Source organism: Rattus norvegicus, chromosome 8 (assembly GCF_021556685.1).
Source record: "Rattus norvegicus strain SHRSP/BbbUtx chromosome 8, alternate assembly SHRSP_T2T, whole genome shotgun sequence".
In the NCBI taxonomy this organism is placed as follows: domain Eukaryota; kingdom Metazoa; phylum Chordata; class Mammalia; order Rodentia; family Muridae; genus Rattus; species Rattus norvegicus.
The window spans coordinates 8,848,389-8,861,630 of record NC_141541.1 but is presented as its reverse complement, the minus strand read 5'-3'; the positions used below and the strand labels follow the sequence as shown (position 1 = coordinate 8,861,630).

Here is a 13,242-nt window from a genome sequence, read left to right as displayed (position 1 = left end):
CTATCTTGGGTAATCGATCTTTTGGGATAATACCCACTTTTCAATGATTGTGTACTATGTGTGATTTTTTTGTGACTGGGTTACTTCACTTAGGAGGCTATTTTCTAGATGGATGCATTTACCTATGAATTTCATGAAATAATTGTTTTTGACAGCTGAGTATTACTCCATTATGTAAATCTACCACATTTTCTGTATCCATTCCTCTATTGAGGGACATCTGGGTCTTCTCAGATTCTGACTATTACAAATAGGTTGCTATGAACATAGTGCATTTACATGTCCTTGTCATGTGTAGGAACATCTTTTGGGTATATGCCCAGGAGTGGTATAGCTGGCTCCTCAGGTAGTACTATGTCCAGTTTTCTGAGGAACCTCCAGACTGATTTCCAGAGCAGTTGTAGTACCCTGAAATCTCACCAATAGTGGAGGACTGTGTTTCTTTCTCTACACCCTTGCCAGCATCTGCTGTCACTTGAGATTTTGATCTTAGCCATTCTGACTGGTGTGAGGTGGAACCTCAGTGTTGTTTTGATTTGCATTTCCCTGAAGACTAAGGATGCTGAACATTTGTTTAGGTGATCTAGGCCATTTGATAATCCTCATTTGAGAATTCTCTGTTTAGCTCTGTACCCCATTTTTAATAGAATGTGGTTCTCTTGAGTCTAACTTCTTGAGTTCTGTATATATTTGGTAATCTCCCTCTATTGGATGTAGGATTGGTACAGATTTTTCCCAATCTGTTGATTGCTGTTTTGTCCTAATGACAGTGAGAGCCTTACAGAAATTTTATGCAACTTTATGAGGTCCCATTTGTTAAGTTTTGATCTTAGAGCATAACACTTTGGTGTTCGGTTCAGGAATTTTCCCAAGTGCCCATGTATTTAAGGACATTTCCCATTTTTTCTTCTATTAGATTGAGTACATCTGGTGTTATTTGGAGGTCTTTGATCCACTTGGAATTGAGCTCAGTATAGGGCAATAAGAATGGATCGATTTCCATCCTTCTACATGCTGACTGCCAGTTGAACCAGCACCATTTGTTGAACATGCTGTTTTTTTTCTTCATTAGACGGTTTTATCTCCTTTGTCAAAGATCAAGTGACCACAGGTGTGTGGCTTAATTTTTCAAACATGAATTCTATTATACTGATCTACATGTTTGTTTCTGTATCAATACCATACAGTTTTTTTTATCACTATTTCTATGCAATACAGCCTGATATCAGGGAGATTGATCCCTTAGAAGTTCCCTTATTGTTGAGGATAATTTTTGTTATCCTGGGTTTCTGTTGTTTCAAATGAATTTCAAAGTGCTCTTTTCTAACTTTATGAACAAGTTAGTTCAAATTTGGATGTAGGTTGCATTGAATCTGTAGCTAGCTTTTGGCAAGAAAGCCATTTTTACAGTATCAATCCTGCCAATCCTTGAGCATGGGAGATCTTTCCATCTTATGAGATCTTCAATTTCTTTCTTTAGAGACTTGAAGTTCTTGTCACTTGCTTGTTCACCTTTCATTTGCTTGGTTAGAGTTACACTGAGGTATGTTATATTATTTGTGAATATTGTAAAGGGTGCTGTTTCCCTAATTTCTTTCTCACCCTATTTCGCCTTTGAGTAGAGAAAGGCTACTGAATTGTTTGAGTTAATTTTATACCCAGACTCTTTGCTGACGTTATTTATTAGGTCTAGGATTTCTCTGGTGAAAATTTTGGGGTCACTTAAATATGCTATCTTATTGTCTGCAAATAGTTACATTTTGTCTGCTTCCTTTCCAATTTGTAGCCCTTAGACTGTCTTTTGTTGTCTAATTGGTCTGGCTAGGACGTCAAGGACTACGTTGCATAAGAATGGACTGGGCAGCTTTGTCTAGTCCCTGATTTTAGTGAGATTGCTTCAAGTTTCTCTCCATTTAGTTTGATGTTGGCTACTGGGGTGTTGTACATTACTTTTATTATGTTTAGGTATGGGCCTTGAATTCCTGATCTTTCCAAGACTTTTACCATGAAGCAGTGTTGAAATTTGTCAAATGCTTTCTAAGAATCTGATGAGATGATTATTTTTTTTTTTAGTTTGTTTATATAGTGGATTATGTTGATGGATTTCTATATAGTAAATCAATCCTGCATCCCTATGATGAAGCCAACTAGACTATGATGGATGATTCTTTTAATGTGCTCTTAGATTTGGTTTGCAAGAATCGTATTGACTATTTTTGAATCAATAATCCTAAGAGAAATTGGTCTGAAGTTCTTGTTCTTTGTTGGGTCTTTGTGTGGTTTAGGTGTAAGTATAATTGTGGCTTCACAATTGGATAGTTTTCCTTGTGTTTCTATTTTGTGGAATATTTTGGACTGTATTCGTATTAGGTCTTCTATGAAGGTCTGACAGAATTCTGTACTAAACCTATCTCTTCCTGAGCTATTTTTTGGTTGGTCAAAATTCAATGAATGCTTTTATTTCTTTAGGAGTTATAGGACTTTTTAGAATATTTATCTGATCCTGATTTAACATTGGTATCTAGTATCTGTCTGGAAAATTGTCCATTTCATCCAGTCTTTCCAGTTTTGTTGAGTATCAACTTTCGTAGTAGGATCTGATGATTTTTTTTTAATTTCCTCAGTTTCTATGTCTTCCTTTTCATTTCTGATTTTGTTAATTTAGATACCATCTCTGTGCCCTCTGATTAGTCTGGCTAAGGGTATACCTATCTTGTTGATTTTCTCACAGATTCACCTCCTAGTTTTGTTGATTCTTTGTATAGCTCTTTTTGTTTCTACTTGGTTGATGTCAGCCCTGAGTTTGATTAATTCTTGCTGGCTACTCCTCTTGTTGTATTTGTATTTTCTTCTAGATCTTTTAGGTGTGCTGTCAAGATGCTTGTATATGCTTTCTTCAGTTTCTTTTTGGAGGCACTCAGAGCTGTGAGATTTTTTCTTAGCACTTCTTTCATTTTGTCTCATCAGTTTGTGTATGGTGTACCTTTATTTTCATTAAATTCTAAAAAGACTTTAATTTCTTTATTTCTTCCTTGACCAAGTTATCATTGAGTAGAGCATTGTCCACCTTCTATGTGTATGTGGCCTTTCTATCATTTTTGTTATTATTGAAGGCCAGTCTTAGTGCTTGGAGATCTGAGAGGGTACATTGGTTTATTCAATCTTCTTGTATCTGTTGAGGCCTGTTTTATGATTGATTATATGGTCAATTTTTGAGAAGGTACCATAAAGTGCTGAGAAGAAAGTATATTGTTTTGTTTTAGGATGAAATGTTCTATAGATATCTGTTAAATCCATTTGGTTCATAACTTCTGTTAGATTCGCTGTGTCTCTTTTTAGTTTCTGTTTCCATGATATGTCCTTTGATGAGAGTGGGGTGTTCAATTATTTCACTACTATTGTGTAAGGTGTAATGTGTGTATTGAGCTTTAGTAAAGTTTCTTTTATGAACATAGGTGCCCTTACGTTTGCAGCATAAACATTTAGGATTAGAACTTATCTTAGAGGATTTTTCCTTTGATGAAGTATCCTTTCTTTACTTTTTTGATAACTTTTGGTTGAAAGTCAATTTTATTCGATATTTGAATGGCTACTCCAGTTTGTTTCTTGGGACTATTTGCTTGGAAATTGTTTTCCAGCATTTTACTCTGAGATAGTTTCTGTCTTTATCACTGAGGTGTGTTTCCTCTATTCAGCAAAGTGCTGGGTCCTCTTTACTTATCTAGTATTTTAGTTTATGTCTCTTTTGAGGGAAATGAGTTCATTGATGTTGAGAGATATTAGGGAACAATGGTTGTGGTTTCCTATTATTTTCATTGTTAAGAGTTGGAATTATGTTTCTGTGTCTCTCTTCTTTTGGGTTAGTTGAAATTAGATAACCTTCTTGTTTTTCTAGGGTGTATTTTCAGTTCTTGTGTTGGAGATTTCCATTTATTTTCCTTTGTAGTGTTCGTTATTGTAAAGGTATTATATAAATTTGATTTTCTCATGCAATATCTTTGTTTCTCCACCTATGTTAATTGAGAGTTTTGCTTGAAATAGTAGCCTAGGCTGGCATTTGTGTTCTCTTAGGGTCTGTATAACATCTGGCTAATATCTTCTGGCTTTTATACTCTTTGTTGAGAAGTCTGGTATAATTCTGATATGTGTGTCTTTATATGTTGCTTGACTTATTCCCTTCTTTTAATATTCTTTCTTTGTTTTGTGCATTTGGTGTTTTGACTATTGTGTGACAGGAGGAATTTCTTTTCTATAACTATTATTCTTTGCCTTGTTCTTGTCCTTGTGTCCTGGACTTCCTGGATGTTTTGGGTTAACAGTTTTTTGTGTTTTGCATTTTCTTTGACAGTTGTGTCAATGTTTTCTATGGTATTGTCTGCCCCTGAGATTATTCCTTCTATCTCTTGTATTATGTTGGTAATGCTTTTGTTTATGACTCTTGATCTCTTTCCTACGTTTTCTATCTCCTGGGTTGTCTCCCTTTGTGATTTCTTCATAGTTTCTATTTCCATTTTTACATCGTGGATGGTTTTGTTTAATTTCTTCACCTGTTTCCTTGTGTTTTCCTGTAATTCTTTTAGGTATTTTTGTGTTTCCTCTTTAAGGGCTTCTTCCAGTTTATTTGTGTTGCCCTCTATTTCTTTAAGGGAGTTATTTATGCCCTTGTTAAAGTCCTATAACATCATTATGAGTTGTGTTTTTTAAATAAAAATCTTGCTTTTCCGGAGTGTTGTGCTATCCAGGCTTGCTGTAGTTATAGGGACTGGATTCTGATGATGCCATGTGGCCTTGGTTTCTGTTGTTTAGGTTCTTGTCCTTGCCTCTTACCATCTGCTTATCTCTGGTGTTAGCTGGTCTTCCTGTCCTTACCTTCATGTAAGCCTGTGTGTCGATACTCCTCGAGCTTGTCTTTCTCCAAGCAGATTTTTGGGACAGAGAGCTCTGTGTCTCAGGGTCAGCTCAGGGTGCAGACAAAAACCAGGAACATCCTTTCCTAGACTGTTCCTCCATTCCTGTGTCCAGAGTCTCCAGGAGGTTCCTCTTGGTCCAGGAATGTGAGCAGAAGTGGTAGTCTCACCTGTGCTCTCATGATTGTCTGCACTTCTGAGAATCCAGCTCTCTTCCCATGGGATCTTGGTCAAGAGAGCTGATGCAGAGTCAGCTCAGGGTGTAGTCCCGACTACTTATTTTTATATATTTTTATATACTCCAGACTTATGGTTGGTAGATAACTTCTGTAAGTACTTTGGTGCTTGTCAACATCCCTTTTGTTTATGTTATTTTCCCCTTTACAAAGCCAGATAGAATAGTCTCTCTCCAAATGAAATTTTGTCTTTTTAGCTACATGATTTGCTGCATGCTTCGATTCTAATTGATAAACACAAAGAAATGTATAGAAATGTTTGAAGATATTTTAGTAGTTGAAAGGAATTTATTCATAAAACTCTTCTGGAATTAAAAAATCTGAACTAGAAAATTTTTATGCAAAGCTTGATGAGGTTTCTTGTATAAAAGATGATACAAATGGATTTTTTATGCTTGTTCATGTTCCCATTGTTGTTGATTAACCCTTATTATAATAGTCAATCTTGTATTTATCAACCAAATACATTATGAGTAGAAGATGTATAGTCTCAGAACGCCAAATTGACATATGCAAATGCTTACAGAATACTGAGACATTAAATAGCATTTAGGGATCTCCTGGGCTCAAATAGCATGTGATAGAAAATACTGAAGAATGTTCATAAATGAAAATGTATTGTGTTTTTGTTGGAGAAAGTAAATTAACAAAATGGAGAACTGTTCACATTCTTGAACAATTCTAGAGGCAATTTTTGAATATCAGAAACATGTAGGAATATGTCTTTAAACCTAGCACTCATGAGGAAGAGTTAGGTAAATCTCTTTGAGTTCATGGTTAGCCTGGTCTTCAAAGTGAGTTCCAGGATAGTCAGAGCTACATAGTGAGATCCTCTCTGAAACAAAACAAAACAAAATAAACTAACCAATCAACAAACATGAATGGAGATCTGGATATTAGCTGACCTGTGATATGATTATGCATTATATCTAGCATGAAATCAATGAGAGATGTAGTAAACAGTAAGACAGAACAAGAAAGAGAAGATTTGGAAATAGAATGGGCAGGTTAACTGATTAGTGTGACATACAGTGTGCAAGACAATGAAGAATGAAGCTACACATTTAGGGATCTATCCTACAAGGTGAACATGAAGATGGTATCAATGACCTAGAAAGGAGAAATATGTAAACCAAGATTCTTCAGTTCAGTTCACAAGTCCATACATTTAGATGTCTGTGTCGAACAACTCTGTACATGTAGAGTACATGCCTATCTTGCTTATTCTGTACTGTTACATTAACTAAAGCACAAGCTGTGTTTTTGAAAATAAGATTTGAAACCATGGATAAAAATGCAGATTATATAATCTGGACACGTAGTAGTTTCCAAGATAATCATGGGGCAAATGGATACATTTGATAAAATAGGTTTTTAGAAGTTCTTGAAGTAAAATGACTCAATATAATAAGTTAAGGGCACTTACAAAATCCACTAAAAATTCAATATAAAATGCACCACCTAATGTCTTCTACATCAATACCCTTCTCTAATAAAGGCTTAGTGACAATAATCTCTCTGCCAAGCGTTGGGCTAGCATTGGAAATAGCACAGCAGAGAAAAGGAGGATCCCTCATGGAACCCTTGTCCTTGTGTGAAGATGTAGACACATAAATGGCAAAAACAAGCTCTGTAGGAGTCCATCAGAACAAATGATAAGAGGCAAAGCTTTACTTAGCACTGCTCATAAAATGTTTTTGATAGGTAAAGATTTAACATAGGCTGAAAAGTCAGTAGGGTAGAAAACTTGAATTTTTAATGCAAACTTTAGGAAAGAGATTGCAGATCTGGTATGACTTAAAGAAGAACACAAAGAAGGGGTAATTTTCACTACTTCAAGGCATGTTCATGTAGAACTTATAACCACAGGAAATGTGAGTTAACAGTTACTATGCAGACAAGAAAGATTCTTAAACATTTTATAAAACAAAGAATAAAAAATAACTTTAATTTTAGTTCAATGAAGTAAAAAGAATGATATAACATTCTCAAGATGACAAAAATAGTAGGTGGGCGTCATCACACCTGCTCCTGAAGAATTCATCTTTGCTTAGAGTTTTTACAATATTTAATGTTAAAAAATGTCTTTAATACTTTAACCTTGTATTTTGTGTTTTGAGGGTTTACTTCACTAATACTAACAGATAAAAACTTAAACGTGTACGTGTGAGGGCATTTTTATTACAAAAGCACTTAAGGGAAAAAACTTGTAAACATAGCACAATTTTGTCAAATATATCCTAACAAACCAATTAAAATGATGGTAGGCAGACACTCGGCATGGAAACCATGTATGTCAAAGAGAAACAGTGGAAATGAGCCTCCTTTATCTTATCCCTATAAGATGATTAGTTTTAGATAGATATGCAATAGTATGTAACAGACACTTCATTTTCAGCTCCATTATAACTAAAATATGCTTTGTGAGAAATTTCTGATTATTAATTTATAAGTGAATGTGGTTCACCAAAAATGGGATCGTCCATGTGCTGTTCAGTGCCTTCGTCTTTACTTACTTTACAGATATATATATATATATATATAGATATAGATATAGATATAGATATAGATATAGATATAGATATAACTGAAAGGGGTAGAAATTTGGAAGTAAGGAATTAATCTATACATTTCATGTAAATTGTTACATGTCAGGTTTACCCTCAACAGTAGCCTATGGAAAATTATCTAACTTTATGGTATTCTATAAAATATCTCACTGTTCAGTTTTATACATCTGGGGATCTTGGTATTTTCTTTTCTTCTCATCTACACCAATAGTTGACTGGAAACTGTGTAGAAAAAAACAAATCTTAATTAAAAATAATGTCAAAATAAGATACTCTAGGGCTATTCTTAAAATTTTCGAAAGAATGATAAAAATAGGAATATAAATCTGGTATAAAGGAGCAGTAACAACGAGTTAGCAGAGCACAGTCCTAAATGCAATTAAATCCTATTAAAATCTCATACCAACTGTAAGAAAACCTGTTAGATTGTTACGAAAAGTACCTGTAAAAGCATACAAAATCAGAATAAATGAGGAAAATGTAAACAACACAAGATACTCCAATCTCAGTTATTCCCAACATGGCATGACATTCACTACTGAGAAGCAAATCAAGACAAGCAATGGGAAATGGCTTATATGTAAACCATTGTCCAAGTGCTAGGTGATAGAGAATAGACCTGTGATGCACCATAAACCTGTGGAGGCTGGTGTTCTTGTAAACACTTAACACCTGGGAACTGGTGTCAGAGGAGCCAAGTGATTAATGGTGCTACAGTGAATTTCACTTTTCAATACTATTCAATGTATGCCAGTCTTAAGAGCAGTCATTTGTTGTATATTGTTGATGATCCTATATTAGTAATATGCATATAGTTTTCTCATGTAATTTTGTGGTTATTATATATAGAAATGTTTGTATATATACACTGATTTTATTTTAGACATATATTCTGAGAAAATTAACTTCATGTTAACAAAAGTAAAGGCATAAAAATATCATTACTTAAACTTGTATAGGAATAAATAATCAACAACTCTAAAGGTAAAGTTAGAGACAATAATAATAATAATAATAATGCATTGTGCATGCTTCATATGAGAATCATCATGATGATCAACACTTTAGGACATTTGCATTGCCATTATCAAAGGGTCTAACAAAACAATTACTGGCAGAACTGAATACAAGTGGATATCATTACAAAAATATTTTCAAAAAATTTGTTAGTGATTATTATTTTAAATATATAATTTTTATGTTTGCTTTGTAGCAAGCATGATTTAATCTTATAAAATGAGAAACTTCTTGTTTCTCATGATTCATTTGTTCCTTGGTCCAGTTACAATTTTATTTTTGATCCTGATATTTGTGAAAAGTAAATAGGTAAAAAGTTTGGTTCAAAACTTCTCTATGGAAAAATGAGCCTCTTACAAGAACTCTTTTGTTATAATTCTTTCACTTTTTTTTCAAAAGGTGCAAGTGAATATACCTTCACAGTACTGAACTTAAGATATAACTAGAATAGTCTTTGCATATATATATATATATATACATATATATATATATATATATATATATATTACAAAAGAAAGATGTGGTCTTCATGGATCCCCAGGGGAAGGTAGGTAAGCAGACCAAGACTCCTCAGCACAGTTTGGGCAATGTCTTCTCAGTCTATATGTGGGGCTCGGACCATGCTTACCATAAGCACAGAGTATGTGGTTCAGCAAAATTACTTCTTCTTAAGAGATAACTCCTCTGCGTGGTACTTAAAATTACAGAATGTTGTACTTGCATGAAAATCAAATATCACTGATTGAGTTCCAGAAAGAAGACTCTAGTTCTCAGTGGGTTTCCGCTTGGCTACCAGATTACTAATGATTTCTTTTTCTTTCTTTTTTCTTTTTTTTTCTTTTTTCTTTTTTTTCGGAGCTGGGGACCGAACCCAGGGCCTTGAGTTTGCTAGGCAAGCGCTCTACCACTGAGCTAAATTCCCAACCCCTACTAATGATTTCTAACAATGCAATCATTATACTACAATGAAAGCAAATAAAACCAAGGTTTTCCCCAGGTTCATTAAGTAATATCCACAGTAACAGGAAGCTGGTGGATCACCATCATTTTCTAGTCTATTCAGATTTTATACAGACTATAAATGGGTTCCCAGATCCACTCCTCACATATATTTATTAACAAGAAATAACACATGTTAACATACATTTATTTGCAAGAGTAGGCTGTGTTAATTTCCAGGGAAAAGGTAGAAGTAGCGTGTCATAGATACTCTCTCAATGGTGGGCATCTGGGTCAGTTCACCTGGGACCTCAAATGAGTATTGAACCTGTAGTGGCAAAGAAAGTCCTTAGAGTTCTCCTAAGAAGGGAACAGCTTTTGCTACTCTACCCAACAGCAGCAGCAGCAGCAGCAACAACAACAATAACAACAACAACAACAACAACAACAACAACAACGATGACAACAAAAGTTGTGATGTATGTTAGGACTGTGGCTGAGTACTATAACATTTTTTTAGGTTTTCCCTGCATGTAATGCAGGCAAAGTTACTTAGGAACTTATGAAAAGTGTCTGCACAAGCGTCTAAAAATCAGAGGGTTTTTAGAAAAAAAAAACCACAATGCTTATATGTGGTAATCTAAAACATTCTTTAAAAAAATAGGATGTTAAGTATAATCAGAATGGAACTTTTTATGGCTCTTAGCACATGGCAGTTTTAGAGAACATTAAAGATTAACACCAAACCCTTACCTTTCGGAAAATTTCTTCCAAATGATAACACCAACAATACTTTTTGAAGCAGTCAATGAGTTTGGAAATGAAGAGAGAGCCACTCTTGCCTACCTTCCAAGAAATGTTATCTGTAATTGAAGGCATGGGAAAGATGAAAATGAAGTGTGGAAGACTCATGGCATGACACTTTAGGAACCAAGTATGACTGATACTACATAGAAGACAGAGGGCCAAAGGTGAGTAAAGCAGAATGCTCCATATAAGACACATGGAGTACTCGTGCAGATCCTCCATCAAAAAGCTACAGGTTTTTCTTTTTTTTTAATAGGTGAGCTGAATGCTACAGTCCACAGCAAGCAAATCCTGTGAAGCAAGTCACAGGGCCCTTCCAGGATCCACTTCATGGTAAAGAAAAACTCATCTGTAAACAGTCCTAGCATCTCTGCTATATTTGTTTTAGCACATTTCTCCTATTGAGTAATACTCTTAAAGAAGACAATTTCTCTGCCTTTTGAACTGAGCTTCTGTTGTTAAAGCAGAGAGAAACAGTTCTCTAACTGCCACTTAAGTTTTTTCCTTCAGTGAATTTAAAGCTATCCTTCCTTGGCAGCTCCTTTCACAAGACTCTACTTGTATTTGGCTTCTTCTCATAGATCTTATACCACTGTCACAAAATGGGCCTGCCACCTGCCCCAATATCTCTAAATCCCTAAGTCAAACTCATTTATAAAGCTTCACCTGCACTTGACCTATCATTCACATTAGAACTGGTAGCACTGAGAGCCTTACCAATAACTCTGAAATTCATTCATTGGTTTTTCTTCCTTTGGTTTGTAAGCCAAGCACACTGGATTCCTTTTTCATCCTTAGTCTTCATTTTTAAGCGCATTTTCAACCTCATCCCCACAATATTTCTAACAATATTCTCAATTTTCCATTGTTTTTATCTCTCTTTAGCATTGGAAAATATTGTTTTAGCAGTTGACAATTCCCCAAACTATACCGTTAAGGCAGATATCTTCTGGAAATGAACAATTTCTCAACTTTTTATCCATCATTTAACTTTCAGCTATGGCAATGCCATCTCAAACTGTCGCTTTAAAACTTAAAAACATTCATTCACATGTTAATTTATAACATATCAGAGAATATTTATAGTACATCCTTCCATACATGATTCTGTTAAATAAAATATTACTATGACATGAAATAATATGGTACAATCTTTAGGAAAATAAAGTATCCTATTAAGTAATTTCAATGTAGTACTGGTTTTGGATAATGTATCACCTACATATTCCCTATCTCTTTTCAGTCAAATCAGCTAAAGCAATGAGTCATGTTCATTTCTCATACAATTTACTGGAGCCAATGACTTGACTCATTCCATGTTATCATTATCATCTCTGTGTCTCAGTTCTGCAATAGCAGTCTAACCTGCTTTACTCCATCTACCCTCAGTACACTGCATTTCATTCCTTTAATTTAAAAGTTAAATCTGCATCATTTCAGTGTTTACATTTCTCCAAAGTTACTACCATAAAAGATGCTGTGCAGATTGCATATAACTTTTAGTTTCTTGTTTTTCAGTAAAATATATAGAATTTTTCTTTCAAATAAAATCTCATTAAAATTGTAATACATAAAATAAATAAAAATGCACCTTATCTAGGTGTAGGTGGCCACTCTTAGTTTTCCTTCTCTGGTCTATACTTAAAGAGTCCGCTAATCTCTCTTAAATCACATATGGCCATGCATCAGCTGCAGATACATCACTATGATTTATTAGAAAGGTTGCATGTCAGGGCTCAATGCATACACACAGAAGCAGAACTCTGCATACCACAATCTCCTAATGATTCATACACACATGAGACCTTATACTCATAGTATGTGAATGCAAGGAATCCTGATTTGTACAAACTTGTCACAAGCTGCCTTGTTCTATAAATCCTTCGTAGAGCCCTGTTGTAGATGACTGTTTAAAAGGATGTTTGCCCAAATTGACATTCAGCTACTGGGATTGTTTTGTTTCTGTGCTGTATGTCATATTTGCTCTAGTTTCTCTGTCACAGACAGATCATTAACCACTGTTGCCTATATTAATATGAAGGCAAACATTTCAGTGTTAAGTAGTTTCGAAAAATTAGATTAAAATAATAGGCTAATAGTTTCCACAGTACGTGCTGTAGGCTTAGGATTGTTTTTACTGGTAGAATTTTGGGATCTTATAGGTTATGCATTGATAAGTCACTAACATGTTTAAGAAGAAAACCAAAGTGAAATAGTATTTATTTTAATAGTGAAAATATCTGAATTTTGGATTCCCCAAAATTACCTGTCCACATTAATCATTTCTAAAGCAAATCTAATCATGAAAACTGAAATACTTTAAATATCTCTACCACCAAAAGCATCCCAATAATTAGACATAGACAGTTTATTGAAAATATATTATCTCAGCCTAGCATGTTATATTAAAAACTACTACTAATAGAGTCAGGACATCTGAAGTCACTTACGTGGGGTAGAAGATTTGAAAGCAATGAAATCTGTCTCCACATGGGCCTTTGTTATACTATTATTCCATCTATGGCTCAACACACATTCCTCATCTGTATCAGCAGTGGCTATCCCTTTGCTTGTGGATACCCAAATAGTACCAGTATGTCCTAGGAGAGATGACACTTCTTAAACAAATGTAACACACATTCACTGTTGCATAGTCCATAAAATATACAAATGCTATAATATACTTTATTTGCTACATTGCATTATGATTTAATTGAAAATGCAAATATTGATGTGCACATGTTTCATGTGTATGAATCATATACA

At 34.5% G+C, this 13,242-nt stretch overlaps 1 protein-coding gene across 4 annotated transcripts in view; it reads right to left on the bottom strand.

Annotated features, from left to right (window-relative positions):
- Nucleotides 1–5,411: 5,411 nt before the first annotated feature.
- The window catches only part of Casp12 (caspase 12), a 31,762-nt gene continuing 23,931 nt past the window's right edge, over nucleotides 5,412–13,242 (bottom strand). For 2 of the 4 annotated variants that reach the window (XR_015626334.1, XR_015626335.1), the window contains 5 exons: nucleotides 12,927–13,076; nucleotides 10,423–10,532; nucleotides 9,875–9,997; nucleotides 7,864–7,935; nucleotides 5,782–5,978 (listed from right to left, as the gene is read on the bottom strand). Coding sequence is in view for 2 of the 4 variants with exons in the window: in NM_130422.2 (NP_569106.1) it covers nucleotides 9,899–9,997; nucleotides 10,423–10,532; nucleotides 12,927–13,076 (359 nt within the window). In the remaining 2 variants the exon portion in view is untranslated. 4 annotated transcript variants of the gene reach the window in all.